This window comes from Hyperoodon ampullatus (assembly GCF_949752795.1).
Source record: "Hyperoodon ampullatus genome assembly, chromosome: X".
NCBI lineage: Eukaryota > Metazoa > Chordata > Mammalia > Artiodactyla > Ziphiidae > Hyperoodon > Hyperoodon ampullatus.
In genome coordinates this window covers 59890676-59917828 of record NC_136913.1, presented here as the reverse complement: position 1 = coordinate 59917828, position 27153 = coordinate 59890676, and the positions used below count along the sequence as shown (strand labels likewise).

Here is a 27153-nt window from a genome sequence, read left to right as displayed (position 1 = left end):
ATTCTCAGTAAGTTATGTGTTATGTATTCTAGATATAAATCCTTTATCAAATATACTATTTGTAAATATTTTCTCCCAGTCTCTGGCTTGTCTTAATGGCAGCATTTAAAAAGCAAATATTCTGAATTTTGATGAAGACCAATTTATTATTTTTTCTTTTATGGGTCATGTTTTTAGTCATGATAAGAAGTCTTTGCCTATTCCAAATTTACAAAGATTTTCTTCTATGTTTTCTTGTAGCTTTTATACTTTTATTTCTTACATATAGGTCTGTGATTCATTTTGAGTTAATTTTTGTTTATGGTGTATGAGGTAAGGGTCTAAATGGTTTCTCATTTGCTTGTTTTTGCATATGGATATTCCTCCTCCGCTGTTTGACTTCAGTTTTCTCATTTGTAAAATGGAAATAATACCCTTTCTGACTCCCACACTGAGGTTTTAAGGATCAATTAAAATAATGATATGTGTTGTGAACTTTAACAACTCATACACAGGTAAGGTAAGGTAGTATTGTTATTATAAGGGAGCTATAAAATATTAAGAAGGTCAAATGGCTTGCTTAAAGTCACACAAAAGCCATTACTTGAGTCCATGTTAATATCCAAGGCTCCTGACTTGCCCAACTGCTTCTTCATATACAAACGTCTGCAAACCACAACAGATGGTGGAACAATATAGCAGGGTGACAACCTGGTACAAACTAGCATCATGTTACAGAAACCCAGAATTCTGGAGCTATGTAATTATGGCCTGTTTAAATTTAAGTTTAAAAAAAACTTTAGCATTGAACATTTTGGAGACATATACGTCTTTTTTTTCCCCTCAACTTTCTTTTGGGAAGAAGAGAAAATTAAATTTCTAAGCCATGAGCCTCATCTGGACCTTCAGATGTGTTTGCCATAGTAACAAATACAAACTAAAATTAAATTGTACTATAAATTCAAATTGATCAATTTCCATAGTCGCTATATAAGGCCAAAACTGCTCTGAGCATTTTGTTTTTGCCACTTTTATTCTATCTAATGTATTACTGTTCCATCTCTCCGAATCTTGGGTTGCCTGTTAGAGAGGTTAATATTTTTTTAGTTTTTTGACCAGCCTCCCATCCATTATTGCTAATTCCCTGAAACATGATGGGATAGTTAGCTTTCCTATACAGAGATTAATTTAATAACCCTCTTGGCTCTTTACATAGTATATGTTGCTTTTTACTGTTTGATTGAATGTGCTATGCATCCCTTTTGTTTTAAATACTTGGAAAAAAATTTGCCCTTATTTGACTTTTCTGATGACCAATCACTCATTCATTATTTATTAAGCAGATAATCAAGTGCCTCCATACAGTGGCAAAATGGCTACTGCACAAATATAAAACCTCAAGCCCACACTATCATACTTTACATTTTACAAAGCATTCTTACATCCATTATTTCATTTGACAGCCCACCCCCCAGTAATTCTATGAAGTAGGCAATGCTGGTATTATCCTTGATATACAAATGAGGAAATTTTTAAGATTCAAAAAAGTCAAGTTACCAATTTGCCTAAGTTCATATGGCTAATGAATGAAAATCAGAACTAGAACCGTCTGACCTCAGTTCCAGGGCTCTTTCCACCAGAACACACGTCTTATTTACCTGCTCTTGCTAGGAATTTCAGTTCAAAGGAGAGGCTCAAGTTGGTATCTAGTACACTTTTTGCCTAGCCCTATATCCCAAAGATTTTCTCCTCTTTTTTTTAAGTTTTATATTTTACATTTAAGTTCATAATACATTTTAAGTTAATTTTTGTATGAGGTGTGAGATTTAGGTTGAGGTTCATTTTTGCTATGATATCCAGTTGCTCTAGCACCACTTGTTGACAAGGCTGTCTTTCCTCTGTTAAATTGCTTTTGTACTTTTGACAAAAAATCAGTTGGGCATATTTGTGTGAGTCTCTTACTGGGTTCTCTATTTTCTCTATGTGTCAATCCCTCTGCCAGTACCTGATTACTATAGCTACATAATAAGTCTTAAAAGCAAGTACAGTGATTGTACCCACTTTATTGTTATTAGCTGTCTAGTTCCTTTGCCCTTCTGTATTCATTTTAGAATAATCTTGTCTAAATCTACAAAAATTCCTCCTGGGATTTTGATAGGGATTGCATTAAACTGTATTTGTTTCCTAGAACTGTGATAACAAATTAGCACAAACTGGGTGACTTATAACAAGAGAAATTTATTTTCTCACAGTTCTGGAGGGTAGAAGTCTGAAATCAAGGTATTGGTAGGCCATACTCTTTCTGAAGGCTCTATGGGGAGGATCCTTCTTTGCGTCTTCCTGTCTTCTTATGGTTGTTGGCAAACCTTGGTATTCCTTAGCTTATAGATTCATAACTCCAGTCTCTGTCACCACATGGCATTCTCCCTCTGTCTTTCTCTTTTTCTTATAAGTACACAGCCATTATTGGATTAAGGGTCCACTCTACTTCAGTATGATCTCATCTTAGTTACATCTGCAGTGACCCTATTTCCAAATATGGTCACATGATGAAGTACCAGGAAGCACGTGAATTTTGGGGGAGGACTCCATCAAACCTAGTACACTGTATATCAAGAATTTACATCTTTAATTATATCTCAATTTTAAAAAGGAGTTGACATCTTTATTATATCGAATCTTCCAGTCCATGAACAGGGTATGTCTCTTCATTTATTTAGATTTTTTATTTCTTTCATCAGCATTATGTAGTTTTCAGCATACAAATCCTGTACATGTATTGTTAGATTTATATCTAAGTGCTGTGGGTTGTTTTTTTATTTTTTTTTTTGAGTGATTGTAAGTGGTGTCCTGTGTTAATTTCTAGTATGAAGAAATGCAGTTGATATTTCTGTGTTTATTTTGTATCCCACAACCTTGCTGAACTCACTCATTTCAGGAATTTTCTTTAAAGATTCCTTAGGATTTCCTATGTAAACAACCATGTCATCTGCAAATAGGGACAGTTTTATTTCTTCTTTTCCAATCTATATGCCTTCTCTTTCCTTTTCTTGCCTTACTGCGCAGACTAGAACTTTCAGCACCATGTTAGTTAAGAGTAATGAGAGTGGATATTCTTGCCTTGTTCACTCTCTTAGGGGGAAAGCATTCAGTCTTTCACCATTAAGTATAATGTTAGCCATAGGATTTTTGTAGAAGTTCTTTATCAACTTGAGGAAGTTCCCACTATTCCTTCTTTCTGAGAGTTTCATGAATGAGTATTGAATTTTGTCACATGCTTTTCCTGCATCAGTTGATATGATTGTGTGATTTTTCTTCTTTAACCTGTTAATATGGGGGATTACATTGACTGATTTCAAATATTGAACCAGCCTTGCATCATTAGAATAAACCCCACATGGTCATAGTGTATAATTCTTTTTTTTTCTTAGCATTTTTATTGGAGTATAATTGCTTTACAATGGTGTGTTAGTTTCTGCTTTATAACAAAGTGAATCAGTTATACATATACATATATCCCCATATCTCTTCCCTCTTGCATCTCCCTCCCTCCCATAATTCTTTTTATATATTGCTGAACTCTGTTTGCTAGCATATTGTTAAAGATTTTTTATCTATATTCATTGGTCAGTAGTTTTTTTTCTGTACAGTCTTTGTTTTGGTATCAGGGTAATACTAGATTCATAAAATGAATTGCAGTGTGTTTCCTCATATTTTTGGAAAAGATTGTGTAGAATTTATATCAGTTCTTTTCTTAATGTTTGGTAGAATTTTGCAGTGTAACTGGGCCTGGAGATTTTTTTCAAGAGTTTAAAACTACATATTCTATTTCCTTAATAATTATAGACTGTTCACATTATCTATTTTATATTGGGTGATTTCTGGTAATTTGTGTTTTTCAGTGAAGTGACCCGTTTCATCTAAGTTGTCAAAAAAATTTTTATATATAAATTGGTATGACCAAGGCTGACAACATCAGCATTTTATTTTTTAAAATTTATTTTATTTATTTATTTTTGTCTGCATTGGGTCTTCATTACTTCATGCGGGCTTTCTCTAGTTGCAGCAAGTAGGGGCTACTGAGCAGGGGCTACTCTTCGTTGCGGTACACGGGCTTCTTACTGTGGTGGCTTCTCTTGTTGCAGAGCACGGGCTCTAGGCATGTGGGCTTCAGTAGTTGTGGCATGCAGGCTCTATAGAGGGCAGGCTCAGTAGTTGTGGTGCATGGGCTTAGTTGCTCCATGGCATGTGGCATCGTCCCAGACCAGAGCTTGAACCCGTGTCCCCTTCATTGGCAAGCGGATTCTTAACCACTGCACCACCAGGGAAGTCCCCTAAGTTGTCAAATTTATGTGTATAGAGTTCTTTGTATTATTATTCCCTTATTATTCTTTTGATGTGCGCAGGGTCTGTAGTGATATCTACTGTTTTATTCCTGATATTGATAATTTACATCTTCCCTTCTTTTCTCTCTGTCATTCTTGCCAAGAGTTAGTAGATTTTATCCACCTTTTCGAAGAACCATCTCCTCCATTGATTTTCTCTATTGCCTTTGTGTTTTCAGTGTTGTTGATTTCTGCTCTTTATTATTTACTTCATTCTGCTTGCTTTGCATTTACTTTGCTCTTCTTTTCTAGGTTCTTGAGATGGGAACTTAAATTATTGAGACCTTTCCTCTTTTCTAATGTATGCATTTAGTGCTGTAAATTTCCCTCACCGAGCTGCTTTAGCTGTAGCCCACAAATTTTGCTATATTGTATTTTCATTTTCATTTACTTCAGTGTATTTTTTTATTTCCTTTGAGACTTCCTCTTTGACCCATAGATTACTTCGTAGTGTATTGTTTAGTTTCTAAGTGTATACAGATTTTCCTATTATCTTTCTGTTATTGAATTCTAGTTTTATTCCATTGTGTTCAGAGAACACAACTTGTATAATTTCAGTTATTTAAACGTTTTGAGATTTATTTTATGGCCCAGGATATGATCTTAGTAAATGTTCCATGGGCACTTGCAAAGAATGTGTATTCTGCTGTTGTTGGGAGGAGTAGTCTATAAATGTTGATTAGATCTCACTGGTTCATGGTGTTGCCAAGTTCTTGTATACTTTTCCTTATTTTCTGGCTAATTGTTCTATTATTTGTTGAGCAGGCATATTGAAATCTTCAACTATAACTATGGAGTTATCTAGCTCTTCTCACTCCTATTGGTTTTTGCTTCACATTTTGTAACTCTGTTATTGGATGCATACACATTTATGATTGCTATGTCTTCTTTGTGGATTTCACCTTTTATCATTGTATAATGTTCCTCTATGTCTCAGGTAATTTTCTTTGCTCTGAAATCTACAATAACTAATATAATATTGCCACTCTTGCTATCCTTTGATTACTGTTTATATAATATACCTATTTCCATCCTTTTACTTTCAACCTGCCTATAATGTTATATTTGAAGGAAATTTCTTGTAGCCAGCATATAGACAACACATTTTTTAATCCACTTTGCCAATCTCTCTTTTTTAATGTTCTCTCTTTTTTAATTATATTAAAAGTTTCAGGTGTACAACCTTATAATTCAACATTGGTATACACTACAAAGTGATCACCCCAAAAAGTCTAGTTACCATCTGTCGCCATATAATTGGCTCCCTTTACCACTTTTGCCCAATCCCCAGCATTCTTCCCCCCTGGTAAACACCAATCTAGTCTCTGTATCTATGAGTTTGTTTTCAATTTGTTTTGTTTTTCATTTGTTTTTGTTTTTTAGATTCTACATATGAGTGAAATCATAGTCTATTTATCTTTTTTCTTCAGATTCTTTTAGCATAATGCCCTTAATCCATGTTGTCACAAATGGCAAGATTTATTCATTTTTATGACCGAGTAGCATTCCATTGTGTGTGTGTGTGTACATACACACATACACATACATGCCACATCTTTATCCATTTATCCATCCATGGACACTTAGATTTCCCCATATCTCAGCTATTATAAATAATGCTACAATGAATATAGGGGTGCATATATCTTTTTGAATTAGTGTTTCATATTCTTTGGATAAATACCCAAAAGTGGAATAGTTGGATAATATGGTAGTCCTAGTCTAAATTTTTAAAAGAATCTCCATAATGCTTTCCATAGTGGCGTACCAATTTACATTCCAAACAACAGTGCACAAGGGTTTTTCCTTTCTCCACATGCTTGTCAACACTTATTTGTCTTTTTGAAAATAACCATTCTAACAGGTGTGAGGTGGTATCTCATTGTGATTTTGATTTTCATTTCTCTAATAATTAATGATGTTGAGCATCACTTCATGTATGTGCCTCTTGGGCATCTCTATGTATTCTTTGGAAAAATGTCTACTCAGGTCCTCTGCCCATCTTTTTTTTTTAATAAATTTATTTATTTATTTATGGCTGCATTGGGTCTTCGTTGCTGCACGCGGGCTTTTGTCTAGTTGCAGTGAGCGGAGGCTACTCTTCATTGCGGTGCGTGGGCTTCTCATTGCACTGGCTTCTCTTGTTGCGGAGCACGGGCTCTAGGCATACGGGCTTCAGTACTTGTGGCACACAGGATCACTAGTTGTGGCTCGCGGGCTCTAGAGCACAGGCTCAGTAGTTGTGGCGCATGGACTTAGTTGCTCCGTGGCTTGTGGGATCTTCCCAGACCAGGGCTTGAACCTGTGTCCCCTGCATTGGCAGGCGGATTCTTAACCACTGTGCCACCAGGGAAGTCCCTGTTTTCTTATTATTAATTACTGCCTTTTTTTTTCAGCTTAGAGAATCCCTTTAACATTTCTTGTAAGGCCTTCTTAGCGGTATGAACTCCTAAAGGAGTTAAAGCTTTTGCTTATCTGGAAAACTCTTAATCACTCCTTCAATTCTGAGTGATAACCTTGCTGGGTAGAGAATTTATGGTTGGAAGTTTTTTCCTTTCAGCACTTTGAATATGTCATGCCACTCTCTTCTAACCTGTAAATTTTCTGCTGATAGTCTTATGTGGTTTCCCTTGTTATGTAATAAGTTGTTTTTCTCTTGCTGCTTTTAAGGTTGTCTCTTTATCTTTAACTTTTACCATTTTAAGTATAATATATCTTGGTGTGTTTTTCTTTGGGTTCATCTTATTTGGAACTCTCTGGGTTTCCTGGACCTGGATGTCTGTTTCCTTCCCCAGATGGAGGATGTTTTCAGCCATTATTTCTTCAAGTAATTTTTCCAGCCCTTCTTCTCTCTCTTCTCCTTCTGGGACCCCTTTGATGTGCATATTAATACTCTTGATGTTGTCCAAGAGGTCCCTTAAAATATCTTCACTTTTTTAAAATTCTTTTTTCATTTTGCTGCTCTGTCTGAATGATTTCTATTGCTTTATCTTCCAGCTCACTAATTTGTTCTTCTACTTCATCCAGTCTGCTGTTAAACCCATCAAGTGTATTTTTTAGCTCAGATATTACTTCTGTTTGGTTCTTTCTTATATTTTCTCTTCCAGTATCCTCCCAAGTTTGGTGAGCATCTTTGTGACCATTACTTTGAACACTTTATAAGGCAGGTTGTTTATGTCCATTTCATTAAGGTCTTTTTTCTGGGGATTTGTTCTTAGGTTTGGAACATACTCTTCTGTCTCTTCATTTTGTCTGACTCTATGTTTGTCTATGTATATTAGGCAAAACAGCTACCTCGCCTGGTCTTGAAGGAGGGTTCTAGTGTAACACATGATCCATGGGGCCTGGAAACACATTCTCCCCTGGACATCAGAGCCAGACACTCAAGAGGTGTCCCTTGTGTGGGCTCTTGTGGGGCCACAGCTGCTAATGGGGAGGGTGGGGCAAGGTGTGTGTGCCCACCCCCTTGGTTGTAGCATAGCTGTTTCATGGAAGGTTGGGGATGAGGCACATGCCTGGCCTGGTTGCAGAACAATTGTTGCATGGCGTGGGGGTGGACTCAGGGTGCTCTCGTGGCCCAGTTGTGGTGAGATTGCTGCACAGGTGTACAGTACACAGGGTACCCGCCTGGTCTGATTGCATCGTAACTGCTGTGCTTAGGCAGGTGGGGGGTAGTGCTCTCACCTGGCCCAGGTGTGGTGCAGCTGTTGTGTGAAGTGGGTGGGTGCTCAAGGTGCTCACCCAGTCAGGCTGTTTTGCAGGGTGTGCAGAGCATGCCCAATGGTGTAACCAGGCTAGAGGGAGGGCACCAAAAATGACACCTGCCAGCTCTGTCACCAGCAAGTTAGGATATGATTGTAAAATGTTGTCAGCCACGAAAAGACAACCCTCAGAATGGGAGAAAATATTTGCAAACGAATCAGTGGACAAAGGATTAATCTCCAAAATATATAAACAGCTCATGCAGCTCAATATTAAAAAAACAAACAACCCCATCAAAAAATGGGCAGAAGACCTAAATAGACATTTCTCCAAAGAAGACATACAGATGGCCAAAAAGCACATGAAGAGTTGCTCAACATCACTAATTATTAGAGAAATGCAAATCAAAACTACAATGAGGTATCACCTCACACCAGTTAGAATGGGCATCATCAGAAAATCTACACACAATAACTGCTGGAGAGGGTGTGGAGAAAAGGGAACCCTCTTGCACTGTTGGTGGGAATGTAAATTGATACAGCCACTATGGAGAACAGTATGGAGGTTCCTTAAAAAACTAGAAATAGAATTACCATATGACCCAGCAATCCTACTACTGGGCATATACCCAGAGAAAGCCACAATTCAAAAAGACACATGCACCCCAATGTTCATTGCAGCACTATTTACAATAGCCAGGTCATGGAAGCAACCTAAATGCCCATTGACAGACAAATGGATAAAGAAGATATGGTACATATATACAATGAAATATTACTCAGCCATAAAAAGGAATGAAATCGGGTCATTTGTAGAGACGTGGATGGACCTAGAGACTGTCATACAGAGTGAAGTAAGTCAGAAAAAGAAAAACAAATATCATATATTAACGCATATATGTGGAACCTAGAAAAATGGTACAGATGAACCAGTTTGCAGGGCAGAAATAGAGACACAGATGTAGAGATCAAACGTATAGACACCAAGGGGGAAAAGTGGCAGGGGGGTGGTGGTGTGATGAATTGGGAGATGGGGATTGACATATATACACTAATATGTATAAAATGGATAACTAATAAGAACCTGCTGTATAAAAAATAAATTAAATTTAAAAGAAAGAAGAGAGGGGCTTCCCTGGTGGCGCAGTGGTTGAGAGTCTGCCTGCTGATGCAGGGGACATGGGTTTGTGCCCCGGTCCAGGAAGATCCCACATGCCACGGAGCGGCTAGGCCCATGAGCCATGGCCACTGAGCTTGCGCGTCCGGAGCCTGTGCTCCACAACAGGAGAGGTCACAACACTGAGAGACCCGCATACCGCAAAGAAAAACAAAAAGAAAAGAAAAGAAAAGAAAAATGGTGTCAGCCAACGCTTCCATCCCTGGAAAAAGTCTCAGGAGGTTCCTGCCTCCCCAGCAGTTGCTTTAAGATCAGTAAGTGGGTCTCCCTTACTTATAGTTTAGGCACTTTTCAAACTGTTGCTCTTCCTCTGGATCTCCGTGTGAAATGGATTGTGCATGAGCTGTTTAAGAGCAGGTTCCTTGTTCCCTGTAGTTCTGTGGTTCTCCTGACCTCTTAATCCCCATTGATTTTCAAAACCAGACATTTTGGGAGCTTGTTTTTCTGGTGCTGGACCCAGGGATTGGGGTGCTTGATGTGGGGTTCAATCCCTTCACATCTCAAGGGGAAATTCCATATTGTGGTATCCCTCCTCACTTTGGGTCACTGCTCCTAGAGTGGAATCCCAGGAAAGACCATGTCTCTGCCTCTCCTATCTGTCTCAAAGTTTATCTTTTAGCTTTTGTTTGTGGACATGCTATTCATCTAGTTTTCAGGTCTTTTTCAAAGGAAAATCATTCCAAATATAGCTGAAAATTTGTTGTGTCTGTGAGAGAAACTGTGTTCATGGTCTTCCTGTGCTGCCATTTTGAACCTCAACCTTTAGTCTGTGTCTTTTTTTTTAAATTAAAGTTTAGTTGACTTAAAATATTGTGTTAGTTTCAGGTATACAGCAAAGTGATTATTTTATATATATGTTTTTTCAGATTATTTTCATTATAGGTTATTGTAAGATACTGAATATCATTCCCTGTGCTATACAGTAGGACCTTGTTACTTATCTATTTTGTGTATAGTAGTCTGTATCTGTTAATCCAATACTCCTAATTTATCTATCCTCCCCTTTCCCTTCCCCTTTGGTAACCGTAAGTTTGTTTTCTATGTCTGTGAGTCTGTTTCTGTTTTGTATGTAGATTCACTTGTGTTATTTTTTACCTTCCACATATAATATTTGTCTTTCTCTGTCTTACTTCACTTAGTATGATATTCGCTAGGTCCATCCATGTTGCTGCAAATGGCAATATTTCGTTCTTTTTTATGGCTAATATTTCATTGTGTGTGTGTATATATATATATATATATACACATATATGAGTGTATATATATACACACACACACACACACACATCACATCTCCTTAAGCCAGTTGTCTGTTGATGGGCATTTCAGTTGTTTCCATGTTTTGGCTATTGTAAATAATGTTGTTATGAACATTGGGGTACATGTATCTTTTCAAAACAGAGTTTTCATCTTTTCCACATATATACCTAGGAGTGGGACTGCTGGATCATATGGTAGCTCTATTTGTAGTTTTTTAAGGAACCTCCATACTGTTCTCCACAGTGGCTGTACCAATTCACATTCCCACCAACAGTGTAGGAGGGTCCTCTTCTCCACATCCTTTCTAGAATTTATTATTTGTAGACTCTTTGATGATGGCCATTCTGACCAATGATAACTCATTGTGGGTTTTTTTTTATAGTAGTTCTTATCATAAGTCATCCATTCATTTATTTAACAATATTTATTGAGCAACATTTGGGGCCAGGCACTGTGCTATATATTTGTGATACAAAGATGAAAAAAATTACAGCTCTCCCTTCAAGAGACTCAGGAGATAAACTGACAATACAGTATGGTTATCATAAGGAACACAAATACTATGATGATGTTATGTCCAGGATGCTATGAGAGCATATAGGAGGGATTCTTTTTTTTTTATTTATTTAACAAATTTAATCAGTTATACATATACATATGTTCCCATATCCCCTCCCTTTTGCGTCTCCCTCCCGCCCTCCCTATCCCACCCCTCCAGGCGGTCTCATTGTGGTTTTGATTTGTGTTTCTCTAATAACGATCTTGAGCATCTTTTCATTGTGCCTATTGGCCATCTGTCTGTCTTCTTTGGAGAAATGTCTGTTTAAGTCTTCTGCCCATTTTTTGATTGATTTTTTTTTATATTGAGTTTTATAAGCTGTTTTTATATTTTGGATATTAAACCCCCGTTGGTTGCATCATTTGCAAATATTTTCTCCCATTCTGTAGGTTGTCTTTTTGTTTTGTTGTTTGTTTCCTTTGCTGTGCAAAAGCTTATAATTTGCTTTTATTTCTTTTGCCCTGGGAGACTGACATAAGAAAATATTGCTATGATTTATGTCAGGGAATGTTTTGCCTATGTTCACTTCTAGGAGTTTTTTGGCATCATGTCTTATATTATATTTAGGTCTTTAAACCATATTGAGTTTATTTTTGTATATGGTGTGAGGAAGTGTTCTAATTTTATTACATGTAACTGTCCAGCTTTCCCAACACCACTTGCTGAAGAGACTGTCTTTTCTCTATTGTATATTCTTGCCTCCTTTGTCATAGATTAATTAAACGTTAGTGTGTGGGTATATTTCTGAGCTCTCTATTCTGTTCCATTGATCCGTATGTCTTTTTCTGTCAGTACCATGCCATTTTTATTACTGTAGCTTTGTAGTAGTGTCTGAAGTCTGGGAGGGTTATGCCTCCAGCTTTGTTCTTTTTCTCCAGGCTTGCTTTGGCAATTCTGGGTCTTTTGTGGTTCCATATAAATTTTAGGATTGTTTGTTCTAGTTCTGTGGGAAATGTCATGGGTATTTTGATAGGGATGACATTAAATCTGTAGATTGCTCTGGGCGGTATGGCCATTTCAACAGTATTAATTCTTCCGGTCCGAGAGCATGGGATATATTTCCATTTCTTTGAATCATATTCAGTTTCCTTTATCAGTGTTTTATCGTTTTCAGCATATAGGTCTTTCACCTCCTTGATTAAGTTTATCCCTAGGTATTTTTTGATGCAATTTTAAATAGGAATTATTTTAAACTTTTTTTCTGATATTTTATTGTTAGTGCAAAAAAATGCAACAGATTTCTCTATATTAATCTTGTAGCCTGCTACCTTTCTGAATTCATTTATCACTTCTAATAGTTTTTGTGTGGAGTCTTTAGGGTGCTCTATATAGAGTATCATGTTATCTACAAACAGTCACAGTTTTACTTCTTCCCTTCCAATTTGGATACTTTTTATTTATTTTTCTTCTCTGATGGCTGTGGTTAGGACTTCAAATACTATGGTGAATAGAAGTAGTGAGAGTGGGCATCCTTGTCTTGTTCCTGAATTTATTGGGAAGGCTTTCATCTTTTCACCATTGAGTATTATGTGGCTGTCGGTTTGTCGTAAATGGCTTTTATTGTGTTGAGATACGGTTCCCTCCATACACACCTTGATGGGTGAGAGTTTTTATCATGAATGGATGTTGAATTTTATCAAGCACTTTTTCTGTGTCTATTGAGATAGTCATGTGGTTTTTGTCTTTTATTAATGTGGTGTATCACATTGATTGATTTGCATATATTGAAGCATCATGGCAACCCTGGATTGAATCCAACTTGAACATGGTGTATGATCCTTTTTATGTATTATTGTATTGGGTTTGCTAAAAAATTTTTTTGAGGATATTTGCCTCTATATTTGTCAAAGATATTGGCTTATAATTTTCTTTTTTTGTAGTGTCTTTGGTTTTGGTATCAGGGTGATAGTGGCTTCATAGAATGAATTTGGGAGTGTTCCCTCCTCCTCAGTTTTTTGGAATAGTTTGAGAAGGATAGGTATAAGTTCTTTGTTTATTTGATAGAATTCCCCAGTGAAGCCATCCAGTCCTGGACTTTTTTTTGCAGGGACTTTTTATTATTATTACAGATTCTATTTCACTTCTAGTGATTGGTCTGTTCAAATTATCTGTTTCTAAGAATTTGTCCATTTCTTCCAGGTTGTCCATTTTATTGGCATAGAGTTGCTTGTAGTAATCTCTCATGATCGTTTGTATTTCTGCAGTGTCAGTTGTTACTTCTCCTTTTTCATTTCTAATTCTATTGATTTGAGTCTTATCCCTTTTTTTCTTGATGAGTCTGGCTAATGGTTTGTCAATTTTGTTTATCTTCTCAAAGAACCAGCTTTTAGTTTTATTGATCTTTGCTATCGTTTCCTTCATTTCTTTTTCATTTATTTCTGATCTGATCTTTATGATTTCTTTCCTTCTGCTAGCTTTGGGGGTATTTTGTTCTTCTTTCTCTAATTGCTTTAGGTGCAGGGTCAGGTTGTTTACTCGAGATGTTTCCTGTTTCTTAAGGTGGGATTGTATTGCTAGAAACTTCCCCCTTAGAACTGCTTTTGCTGCGTCCCATAGGTTTTGGGTCGTCGTGTCTCCATTGTCATTTGTTTCTAGGTATTTTTTAATTTCCTCTTTGATTTCTTCAGTGATCACTTCGTTATTGAGTAGTGTATTGTTTAGCCTCCATGTGTTTGTATTTTTTACAGATCTTTCCCTGTAATTGATGTCTAGTCTCATAGCATTGTGGTCGGAAAAGATACTTGATACAATTTCAATTTTCTTAAATTTACCAAGGCTTGATTTGTGACCCAAGATATGATCTATCCTGGAGAATGTTCCATGAGCACTTGAGAAAAATGTGTATTCTGTTGTTTTCGGATGGAATGTCCTATAAATATCAATTAAGTCCATCTTGTTTAATGTATCTTTAAAGCTTGTGTTTCCTTATTTATTTTCATTCTGGATTATCTGTCCATTGGTGAAAGTGGGGTGTTAAAGTCCCCTACTATGAGTGTGTTACTGTCGATTTTCCCTTTTATGGCTGTTAGTGTTTGCCTTATGTATTGAGGTGCTCCTATGTTGGATGCATAAATTTTTACAGTTGTTATACCTTCTTGGATCGATCCCTTGATCATTATGTAGTGTCCTTCTTTGTCTCTTCTAATAGTCTTTATTTTAAAGTCTATTTTGTCTGATATGAGGATTGCTATTCCAGCTTTCTTTTGATTTCCATTTGCATGGAATATCTTTTTCCATCCCCTCTCTTTCAGTCTGTATGTGTCTCTAGGTCTGAAGTGGGTCTCTTGTGGACAGCATATATATGGGTCTTGTTTTTGTATCCATTCAGCCAGTCTGTGTCTTTTGGTAGGAGCATTTAGTCCATTTATATTTAAGGTAATTATCGATATGTATGTTCCTCTTCCCATTTTCTTAGTTTTTTGGGGTTCGTTATTGTAGGTATAGTCCTTCTGTTGTGTTTCTTGCCTAGAGAAGTTCCTTTAGCATTTGTTGTAAAGCTGTTGGTGGTGCTGAACTCTCTCAGCTTTTGCTTGTCTGTAAAGGTTTTAATTTCTCCATCAAATCTGAATGAGATCCTTGCTGGGTAGAGTAACCTTGGTTGCTGGTTTTTCTCCTTCATCACTTTAAATATGTCCTGCCACTCCCTTCTGGCTTGTAGAGTTTCTGCTGAAAGATCAGCTGTTAACCTGATGGGGATTCCCTGTGTGTTATTTGTTGTTTTTCCCTTGCTGCTTTTAATATGTTTTCTTTGTGTTTAATTTTTGACAGTTTGATTATTATGTGTCTTGGCATATTTCTCCTTGGATTTATTCTGTATGGGACTCTCTGTGCCTCCTGGACTTGATTAACTATTTCCTTTCCCATATTAGGGAAGTTTTCAACTATAATCTCTTCAAATATTTTCTCAGTCCCTTTCCTTTTGTCTTCTTCTTCTGGAATCCCTATAATTCGAATGTTGGTGTTTTTAATGTTGTTCCAGAGGTCTCTGAGACTGTCCTCAGTTCTTTTCATTCTTTTTTCTTTATTCTGCTCTGCAGCAGTTATTTCCACTATTTTATCTTCCACTTCACTTATCCGTTCTTCTGCCTCAGTTTTTCTGCTATTGATCCCATCTAGAGTATTTTTCATTTCATTTATTGTGTTTCTAATCATTGCTTGATTCATCTTTAGTTCTTCTAGGTCCTTGTTAACTGTTTCTTGCATTTTGTCTATTCTATTTCCAAGATTTTGGATCCTCTTTACTATCATTATTCTGAATTCTTTTTCAGGTAGACTGCCTATTTCCTCTTCATTTGTTAGGTCTGGTAGGTTTTTATCTTGCTCCTTCACCTGCTGTGTGTTCTTCTGTCTTCTCATTGTGCTTATCTTACTGTGTTTGTGGTCTCCTTTTTGCAGGCTGCAGGTTTGTAGTTCCTGTTGTTTTTGGTGTCTGTCCCCAGTGGCTAAGGTTGTTTCAGTAGGTTGTGTAGGCTTCCTGGTGGGGGGGACTGGTGCCTGTGTTCTGGTGGTTGAGGCTTGATCTTGTCTTTCTGGTGGACAGGTCCACGTCTGGTGGTGTGTTTTGGGGTGCCTGTGGCCTTATTATGTTTTTAGACAGCCTCTCTGGTAATGGGTGGGGTTGTGTTCCTGTCTTGCTAGTTGCTTGGCATAGGGTGTCCAGCACTGTAGCTTGCTGGTCGTTGAGTGAAGCTGGGTGCTGGTGTTGAGATGGAGATCTCTGGGAGATTTTCGCCGTTTGATATTATGTGGACCTGGGAGGTCTCTTGTGGACCCGTGTCCTGAAGTTGGCTCTTCCACCTCAGAGGCACAGCACTGACTCCTGGCCGCAGCACCAAGAGCCTTTCATCCACCCGGCTCAGAATCAAAGGGAGAAAAAGTAGTAAGAAAAAATTAGTAGAAGAAAGAGAGAGAGAGAGAGAGAGAGAGAGAGAGAGAGAGAGAGAGAGAGAAGGAAAGAAGGAAAGAAAGAAGGGAGCGAGGGAGGAAGGATGGAAGGTAGGAAGAAAGAGAGAAGATAAAGTAAAATAGAATAAAGTATGATAAAATATAATAGTTATTAAAATTAAAAAATAATTTTAAAAAAATTTTAAAAACGGTCGGATAGAAGAACCCTGGGACAAATGGTGGAAGCAAAGCTATACAGACAAAATCTCACACAGAAGCATACACATACACATTCACAAAAAGAGGAAAAGGGGAAAAAATCATAATTCTTGCTCTCAAATTTGGGATGATTCGTTGTCTATTCATGTATTCCACAGATGCAGGGTACATCAAGTTGATTGTGGAGCTTTAATCCGCTGCTTCTGAAGGTGCTGGGAGAGATTTCCCTTTCTCTTCTTTATTCTCACAGCTCCCGGGTTTCAGCTTTGGATTTGGCCCCGCCTCTGCATGTAGGTCGCCGGAGGGCGTCTGTTCTTCACTCAGACAGGACGGGGTTAAAGGAGCAGCTGCTTCGGGGGCTCTGGCTCACTCAGGCCGAGGGGAGGGAGGGGTACAGAGTGCGGGGTGAGCCTGCGGCAGCAGAGGCCGGCGTGATGTTGCACCAGCCCGAGGTGCGCCGTGCGCTCTCCCGGGGAAGCCGTCCCCGGATCCCGTGACCCCAGCAGTGGCTGGCTGCACAGGCTCCCCGGAAAAGGGGCGTGGACAGTGACCTGCGCTCGCACACAGGCCTCTTGGCGGCGGCAGCAGCAGCCCCAGCATCCCACGCCCGTCTCTGGGTTCCGCGCTTTTAGCCGCGGCTTGCACCCGTCTCTGGAGCTCCTTTAAACAGCGTTCTTAATCCCCTCTCCTTGCGCACCAGGGAACGAAGAGGGAAGAAAAAGTCTCTTGCCTCTTCGGCAGGTCCAGACTTTTTCCCGGACTCCCTCCCGGCCAGCCGTGGTGCACTAACCCCGCAGGCTGTGTTCACGCCGCCAACCCCAGTCCTCTCCCTGCGCTCCAACTGAAACCCGAAACCCGAGCCTCAGCTCCCAGCCCCGCCCACCCCGGCGGGTGAGCAGACAAGCCTCTCGGGCTGGTGAGTGCCGGTTGGCACCGATCCTCTGTGCGGGAATCTCTCCGCTTTGCCCTCCGCTCCCCTGTTGCTGTGCTTTCTTCCGCGGCTCCAAAGCTTCCCCCCTCCACCACCCACAGTCTCCACCCGCGAAGAGGCTTCCTAGGGTGTGGAAACCTTTCCTCCTTCCCGGCTCCCTCCCACTGGTGCAGATCCTGTCCCTATCCTTTTGTCTCTGTTTATTCTTTTTTCTTTTGCCCTACCCAGGTACGTGGGGAGTTTCTTGCCTTTTGGGGCGTCTGAGGTCTTCTGCCAGCATTCAGTGGGTGTTGTGTAGGAGTTGTTCCTCATGTAGATGAATTTCTCGTGTATCTGTGGGGAGGAAGGTGATCTCTGCGTCTTACTCTTCCGCCATCTTCCCCCCTCCTCAGCAAGATCTTTTTTGATCCACCTCCTAGAGTAATGGAAATAAAAACAAAAATAAACAAATGGGTCCTAATGAAACTTAAAAGCTTTTGCACATCCAAGGAAACCATAAACAAGACGAAAAGACAACCATCAGAATGGGAGAAAATATTTGCAAACGAATCAACGGACAAAGGATTAATCTCCAAAATATATAAACAGCTCATGCAGCTTGATACTAAAAAAACAAACAACCCAATCCAAATATGGGCAGAAGACCTAAATAGACATTTCTCCAAGACATACAGATGCCAAAGAAGCACATGAAGAGTTGCTCAACATCACTAATTATTAGAGAAATGCAAATCAAAACTGCAATGAGGTATCACCTCACATCAGAATGGGCTTCATTAGAAAATCTACAGACAGTGCTGGGAACCCTCATTGCATTGTTGGTGGGAATGTAAACTGATACAGCCACTATGGAGAACAGTATGGAGGTTCCTTAAAAAACTAAAAATAGAAATACCATATGATCCAGCAATCCCACTACTGGACATATACCCAGAGAAAACCACAACTCAAAAAGACACATGCACTCCAGTGTTCATTGCAGCACTATTTACGATAGCCAGGTCATGGAACCTAAATGCCCATCCTCAGACGAATGGATAAAGAAAATGTGGTACATATGTACAATGGAATATTACTCAGCCATAGAAAGGAATGAAATTGGGTCATTTGTTGAGACGTGGATGGATCTAGAGACTGTCATACCGAATGATGTAAGTCAGAAAGAGGAAAACAAATATCGTATAGTAACACATATATGTGGAAACTAGAAAAATGGTACAGATGAACCGGTTTTCAGGGCAGAAATTAAGACACAGATATATAGAACAAATGTATGGACACCAAGGGGGAAAAGCCGTGGGGGCATGGGGGTGGTGGTGTGATGAATTGGGCTATTGGGATTGACATGTATACACTGATGAGTATAAAATTGATGACTAGTAAGAACCTGCTATATAAAAGAAAAAAGGTAACATTCTTTCCTCCCAGTTAATGTTTTCTCTTTTCTGTTGCTTTTCATGGCATGGGATAGCAGGCCTATCCTATATTTACAACACTGCTTTCCAATTTTGTCTGAAGAGCCATGTCTTGGAAACAATAGATGTGAACTTTTTTCTATTAATATAAAAGTCATTGTCTCTCAATAGGGTAATATATTCTACTTATAGCTATTTTAGCGTGTTTCTCTTTTCAGTCTCTTCACATTTTTCTTTATTAAAATGTCATGTTTACTTTCTTGTATATTCATTCCTCCATATTCATGCATTAAATCATTCAAAATATTTATTAAGCAAAAAAAAAAAGAAAAGATGCTCAACATCACTAAATATTGGAAAAAATTCAAATCAAAACTACAACAGGGTATCAACTCACACCAGTCAGAATGGCCATCATTAAGAAGTCTACAAGTAATAAATGCAGGAGAGGGTATAGAGAAAATGGAATCCTCCTACACTGTTGGTGGGAATGCACATTGGTGCAGCCACTGTGGAAAACAGTATGGGGGTTCCTTAAAAAACTAAGAGTTACCATATCATCCAGCAGTTGTACTCCCAGGCATATATCTGGAGAAAATTCTAATTTGAAAAGGTACATGCACCCCAGTATTCATAGCAGCACTATTTACAATAGCCAAGAAATGGAAGCAACCCAAATGTTCAACAACAGATGAATGGATAAAGAAGATATGGTGTGTTTGTGTGTGTGTGTAATATATATTTGCATACATACACACACACAATGGAATATTACTCAGCTATAAGAAAAAATGAAATAATGCCATTTGCAGCAACATGGATGGACCTAGAGATTATCATATTAAGTGAAGTAAGTCAGATAGAGAAAGACAAATGTTATGTTATCACTTATATGTAGAATCTAAAAAAAATGATACAAATGAACTTATTTACAAAACAGAGATAGACTCACAGACCTAGAAAACAAACTTATGGTTACCAAAGTGGATAGCGTTGGGTGAGGGGAGATAAATTAGGAGCTTGGGATTAACAGATACACACTACTAGGTATGAAATAGATAAACAACAAGGACCTACTATATAGCACAGGGAACTATACAGTAAGTCCCCTACATACGAACTTCCAAGTTGCAAACTTTCAAAGATGGAAACGTGCATTTGCATGTCCAATCATGTAAGGCGTGAGTGAAATTGCAGCTTGCCCTCCGTCTCCTACTGCTGATAATCCTTCAGCTCTGCCGTCTCCCTCCTCCTCTCCCTCCTCCAGTCAGTAACTCTTCTTGCCTGTTCACTCGATGCCAACCCCTGTATGCCAGCTGTTGTACTGTACTAATGTACTTTTCAAGGTACTGTACTGTAAGATTAAAAATGTTTTCTTTATTTTGTGTGTTTGTTTTTTATGTATTATTTGTGTGAAAAGTATTATAAACCTATAATAGTACAGTACTATATAGCTGATTGTGTTAGTTGGGTACCTAGGTTAACTTTGTTGGACTTAGGAACGTGCTCTCGGAATGGAACTCATTCGTATGTAGGGGACTTACTGTATTCAAAATCTTGTAATAACTTATAATGTAAAAGAATCTGAATCACTTTGCTGTACATCTGAAACTAACACAACATTGTAAATTAACTATACTTCAATTTTTTAAAATGGTTAAAAATAAAAGGAACCCCAATGAGAGTAACTGTTGACTTCTCACCAGAAACAGTGGGGACCAGAAGTCAGTGGCATATTCAGAATGATAGGAAAAAAATAACAGCTAACCAGGAATCCTATAATCAGCAAAATTATCTCACAAAAATGAAGATATTAACAGATAAAGAAAAACTGAGAATTTTCTTGCTAGCTGACCTGCCTGCAAGAAATACTAAAGGAAGTTCTTTAGGTTGATAGCAAGTGAAACAAAAAGCATTGGTAATTAGCTAATTATACAACAGTATAAATGCATATTTCTTTTTCTTTCTTCTCTTATATTATTTAAAAAGCAAATGTATAAAACATATAATTGTTTGTTGGGCTTTTATCATATAAAATGTAATATAAAAATAACAGCACAAAGAAGGAAGGTGGGAGCCAGTTTGGGAATAAGGAATGACACTAGAGAATAACTCTAAGCCATGGGAAGAAAGGAAAAGAACCAGAAGTGGTAAATAAGAAAGTTAATATAACAAATTATAAATATATGCTTTCATTCTTTACTTCTCTTAGCTTCTTTAAAACACATAAAATTATATGAAGTAATTAAAACTATTATTGTTGCATTGTCTATTTCAAAACTTACCACAAACCTATAGTAATCAAGACAGTGTGGTACTGACATAAGGATAGACATAGAGATCAGTGAAATAGAATTAAGAGTCCAGAAACAAACCCTCACCTTTATGGTCAGTTGATTTTTGACCAGATTGTGAAGACTATTCTATGTGAAAAAGTAGTCTTTCTAACAATGGTTCTGGGACAAGTGTGTAGCCACATGGTAAAGAATGAAGTTTGGACCCCTATCTCGAAATGGATCAAAGACCTAAATGAAAGAGCTAAAATTATAAAACTATAATTATATATAAGCTAAAATAATAAAACTTTTAGAAGTATAGGCTTAAATCTTTGTAACCCTGGGTTACACAGTGTTTTCTTAGATATGACACCAAGAGCACAAGCAATAAAATAAAAAATCAATTAACTAGATATCAGCAAAACTAAAGCTTTCTGTGAAGGACCATCAAAGAAGTGAAAAGACAACCCACAGAATGGCAGTAAATGTTGGAAATCATATATTTGTTAAAGAACTTGTACTTAGAATCTATAAAGAGCTCTTACAACTCGATAATATAAAGAGAACTAATTTTTTTTAATGGGCAAAGATCTGAGTAGGCAGTTCTCCAAAGATATTCAAATGACCAGTACGCATATGGAAAGATTCTTGACATCATTAGTCATCAGAGATAGGCAAATCGAAACACAGTGATCTACCACTTGACACCCACTAAGATGACTATAGTCAAAAAGACAGATAATAACAAGTATTGACAAGGATGTGGAGAAATTGGTGCCCTCATACACCGTGTTACTGTACAGTGGTACAGCTGCTTTGGAAAACAGTCTGGCTAAGTTCCTTAGAAAGTTAAACGAGAAGTTACCATATGACCCAGCAATTTCACTTCTAGGTATATACCCATAAGAAATGAAAACAAATGCCAAAGACTTGTACACAAATGTTCATAGCAGCCAAAAGTGGGAGCAACCCAAATGTCTATCAACTGATGAATGGATAAACAAAATGTGGTATTTCCATACGATAGAATATTAATTGGCCATAACAAAGAATGAAGTATTGACACATGCTACAACATGGATGGACCTTGAAAACATTATGCTAAGTGAAAGATGCCAGTCATAAAGGAATACATACTGTGTGGCTCTGGACATTTATCTGAAATGTCCAGAATAGGCCAACCTATAAAAGACAGAGATGGGGGTTATTGGGGGAGATGGAGAGTGACTGCTAATGGGCATTGGGGTTCCCTTTTAGGGGGGTGAAAATATTCTACAATTGACTGTGGTGTTGGTGGCAGAAGTCTGTGAATGTACTAAAAGCCATTGGATTGTACACTTTTTTTTTAGCAACTTTCATGGTTTGGATGCTTTTTTTTCAAATTTATTTATATTTATTTTTGGCTGTGTTGGGTCTTCGTTTCTATGCGAGGGCTTTCTCTAGTTGTGGCAGGCAGGGGCCACTCACTATCGCAGCCTCTCCTGTTGCGGAGCACAGGCTCCAGACGCACAGGCTCAGTAGTTGTGGCTCACGGGCCTAGTTGCTCCGCGGCATGTGGGATCCTCCCAGACCAGGGCTCGAACCCGTGTCCCCTGCATTGGCAGGCAGACTCTAAACCACTGCGCCACCAGGGAAGCCCTGTACACTTTTAAGTAGGTAAATTGTATGGTATGTGAATTATATCTCAGTAAAGCTGATGTACACAATATTCACTTCAGTAACCCTGAAGAGAGCCTAAAAAGACAGTATTTGTGTTCCAAAACACGTACAATTTTGTTAGAGATACGTAAGACTGCCATGTTTATTAAGATGTTGAAGACAGAGAAAACTGGCTTCAAATATGAGCCCCAGAAAATCACAAGCGCAAACATCTCTACTTGCTGGCATTGATTTGTATGTTACCACAGGCAAGCCTATGTTGCACTGGGGTGAGTAGCTGCACGGTTGCATTTCTTCGTTGAAGATGAATGATTCTCCTGAGCAGTGCTGGACATGAGAGTAGCTAACACAAATGAAAATAAAACTCCTCCAGTTCCCTAACTCATTGAATGGCACCATCATTCCTCCAGTTGCCCAAGCCAAACATCTCGGAGTCATCCTCAATTCCTCCCTCACTCCCATTTCTAATCTATCACTAAGTCCTGTCAGTTCTGCCTCCTAAATATCGTATATTCATTTACTTTTTCCCATCTTCCACCACCAACAACCTAGTTCAGGTTATCATCTCTTACCTCAGCTACTGCAGGAACCTTTTAGCTGGTCTTCTTGCATCTCTTGCTTTCTTCATTTCTCCATCCAGCAACCAGAGTGATCTTTTAAATTTTCGAATATATGTGACCTTGCTTAATCTTCTTCAGTAGTTTCTCATTGCTCTTAAAAACCAAATTCCTAAACGTGGCCTACAAGGTCCTGCGTACCTGTCTGTCCTCATCTTGAGCCACTCTTTCCATCACTCTCTGTACTGCTAGCCACACAGTACTCCACTAATTACCACCTCCTAGATAAAGTTGATGCCCTCTTTCTTTACCCTGGCCTTCATTATTGACCACTGCCTCCTTATTGAAATTGTCTCTTCTTTTGTCCTTTATGTTCTCATCACTCTTCTGTGTTATCTTTTCCCTCTTGCCACCGAACTATGAACATTTCCAATATTCTCTACTCTTTCCTTCTCCATATTCTATACTCTGTCCTTTAAGTGGATTGGTATTTTTCAACTATTACCTGAGTTCCAGTCCATATCTGCAACAGCCCACATGATATCGCCAAAGTTACCACAATCTCAACATGATTAAAATAGAAGTTAACATTATCTTGATCCTTTATCCCCAGAAACATTTCCTTCCAATTTCTTCTTTCAGTGGTATCAGCATTCTCTCAGCCACTCAAACTATGTACTTCAGAGCCATTTTTAATTGACCTATCTTCCATTCCCCATATCAAATCAGTTACCAAGTTCTACTGATTCTTCCTTTAGAGTGTTTCTTACATCTTTCCATTTCCATTGTCACTATTTCTGACCCTCATCCACTTCATTCTTCATTTCTTGCAAGTCCATTTAAACAGTTCTCGCTGTATGTGTTTTCTCACACTCACGTCTGTTCTAAACACCACTGGCATTTCAATCTTATTAAAACTCCAGTTTCATCATATAACTTTCCTTCTCAAAAAGTTTCAGTGACTTCTCATTGCCAGCAGAATAAATCCCAAAATCTGTGGCCTGTTATGCAAAACCCTTAACACTCCAGCCCGATGTTTCACAAATTACATTCCACAAGATGTTAGTAAATGATCTACATACTCTGGATTAAACAAAGTTACGTGGTTTCTTCACTGTAAAAGTTCCTAAAACTTTTAATGAACTAATGTGCATTAAAACTCTCCAAGAGGTTGTATATAGAATGCAGCATTTCCAAAATATATTTGACTAAAGAACCCTATTTTTATACACCATCTGTTAACATTTTTCATGACACTAATGTTCTAAGGAAAAGCATCTAGGAAGTGCTTAGGTAGCCCCATCCTACATTTCCAGTCCTATTTCCCATTAATTTCCCTACATCAATTGTCTGCTTGGGCCAAATGACTATTAGTCCCCCGAGACGTGCTTAGTCTCAAGCACAATCTGAGTCTTTACTGATTCTGTTCTGCCCACGTGGAATGCGCTTTTCTTTCTCTGTATATATTTTTTAAGTTGAAATACAATTCATATATCAATTCATATATAAAATTCACAATTTTAAGGTATACAATTCAGTGGTTTTTAGTATATTCACAAAATTCTGCAACTATCACCAGTATCCAAATCCAGAACATTTTCATCACCCCAGAAAGAAACCCCATAACCATTAGCAGTCACTCCCCATTCCCCTCTTCCCCAGCCCCTGGCAACTACCAATCTGCTGTCTCTCTGGAATTGCCTGTTCTGGACATTTCATATAACCTCTCTATAGCTAGATATCCTGCTCATCGACTCTAAGATCATGTCTATTTGTTCAGTCATTTGTTAAGTCATTCAGTTAAAATAACACGGTCATGTGTCAGGCTGTGAATACGCAAAGGTAGATGACATTCTGCCTTTAAGGAACTCCCAGCCTAGTGAAGGAGACAGACAATAGGTGCCGTGAACGAAGTGCCATAGGAACAAAGTGGTACAGATAATAAATTGTGGAGAGTCAGGCAAAGCCTGACTGAGGAGGTAGCATTTTAATAACTGGATATTAATTCATTTGTTCATTCAGCAAATATCTGTTGGGCCCTTATTATGTGTCAGGCACAGTGTTGGACTCTGAGGATACAAAGATGAAGAAGAAAAATTCCCTGTACTCAAGGAGCTCAGCCTGGAGGAGATACATATATACACAGTTTCAAAACAATGTGATATAAGTCGTATTAGAGGAATGTAAAGCTTGCTGTGGGAACAGAGAGAAAGGAATAACTAACTCCGTTTGTTAATTTGAAGAAAAGGTAGAAGTTACCAAGTGGATAAAGATTGGGTGGGGGGCTGGCATTTCAAGCAAGAGAGACTAGACCTCTGACTGTGCCAGCCCAATGCTCATTTGTTTGACTGAGCTGGAGCACCTAATGCCTGTGTCACTCTGACTAGCCCTTAATCACACTCCTGGTGTGGTCCTCTTTATACGTGGATGCCTTGTCTCCCCAGAGGCATTATGTGTCATTTAGGATAAGAGCTTTGTCTTGTCACTCTCAGCACCCTCATTCTCATAGTGTTTTATGTATAGTAATTTTTTATAGATCCACATGAGTGAAAGGACAGCTGAGACAATGTCATTGACACTCTCAAGAACCTGCTGCCCAGCTCTTCTGTCACATGTCCCCCTTCAAGGGCCTGAGACCTCTTGTGTAGATGAAGGACTTTAACATGGAATGAGCACACAAGTGCTCCCTCTGTGGTCCATCTCCTCTACAAGAACGGCAAAAGTAGCTCCTTAGACTAATCCTTTTTGCTATTGCAAAATCTTGTGATCAGCCATGTTAAAAGACAAAGGGACCATCTTAGAAATGTGCTCTGTGTTCATAGCTAGGTAGATACTGTCAACACTAAAGATCATTTTTAAATTACAATCAGTTGACTTGAAGTACAGTAAAACAGATTACACTCCATAATCAGTTTTTGCCTTCAAAGTGGAATCTGAGGTTTCTCGGAGAAGGAATTCTGCCTCAAGATTCTAACAGAAATTCTGCCTGAGTTTCCAGCCTGCTGGCCTGCCCTACAAATTTCAGACTCAAGATCACAACATCAAGTCTTACCTGATTTTATAGCCTGCTGGACTACCCTGCAGATTTCAGACTTGCCAGCCCCTACATTGTGTGAGCCAGTTCCTTAAAATAAATCTCTCTATGCATATGCAAAAAAATAAAGATTAATATAATTTCTGTTCCAAACACAGACTGATTCAGGTCAAGGAAATTAAGAGATTCAATAAAACTGCTGCTTCACAACCTTCTCTGAAAATTAGAGATAGGTATTGGGGAGATAATCGACTGAGGACAGCAACAAGGGAAGCCCCAAACAGGATACAGGTTTTTCTCCTGCTCCAGAAAGACAGAACTCAGTCCAAGAGGGCTTCATTGCTTTTTTAGTGTATATGTCACTTCATGAGGTCTTGCTATGGAGCATCCTACAGCTGACAGACTTTCAAGGTGGTCTCCTCCTACTCTCCAGGAGCACAGGATTGCTCGTGGGGGCCGCGGGCTCCTTCCTCAGTGTCAGCAGAGCACCCATTGTTTAATAATACTGGGGTGCAGCCCTGATAGAGTCAGGGCTACAGTGATTGTGACAGTAATAACTGTAAACCCACTGTTCTTGGATTTCAGAACGGCTACCCAGAAGTGGAGATTCTCTGGCTGATGATCAAGTCCTGGAATATTGGAATATTTATGTACAGCAGCAACAAGTATATGTCTAGTGAAAAATGGTGTGGCCTGGCACTGTGTTTCCTTGACCACCTTGGCTCCCTTAAGAGAAACTATGAAACTCAGGTGAGGAGGGAGAGGGCTACAGGTGGATGGTATGACTCAGGGACAGAGAGGTTCTACATAGCTCTCGTTAAGGACACAACCCTGCCTTCCTTGGCTAGGAAAGGATCTTGACATTGTTCCTCTCAGTGGTTCCACAGAAGTGCAAGAGTTATGGGACTATAAACAGTAATTTTTTATAGTGAAAACCAGGAAGAATGGTGAACAAGGCAAACTTAGGAATAGAAAATGGAATCTAATTAAGAAGAATGCCAAGAGTGGGCTCTGGAAAGATGCATCCCTGTCAATGCCAGTGCACGTAGGGAAGGACCAGCCTCTGTGCAAACAATGACTGTTTAAAAAGACATTTTCTGCAGGAACTATTTTGAGT

At 38.6% G+C, this 27153-nt stretch overlaps 1 protein-coding gene across 1 annotated transcript in view; it reads left to right on the top strand.

Annotated features, from left to right (window-relative positions):
• TEX11 (testis expressed 11) overlaps positions 1-26897 on the top strand; it is a gene marked incomplete at both ends in the record, with an annotated part of 339675 nt that extends 312778 nt beyond the window's left edge. The window contains one exon of the mRNA XM_079728048.1: positions 26622-26897. Coding sequence (XP_079584174.1) covers positions 26622-26897 — 276 coding nt within the window. The remainder of the gene's footprint in view (positions 1-26621) is intronic.
• Positions 26898-27153: the final 256 nt, after the last annotated feature.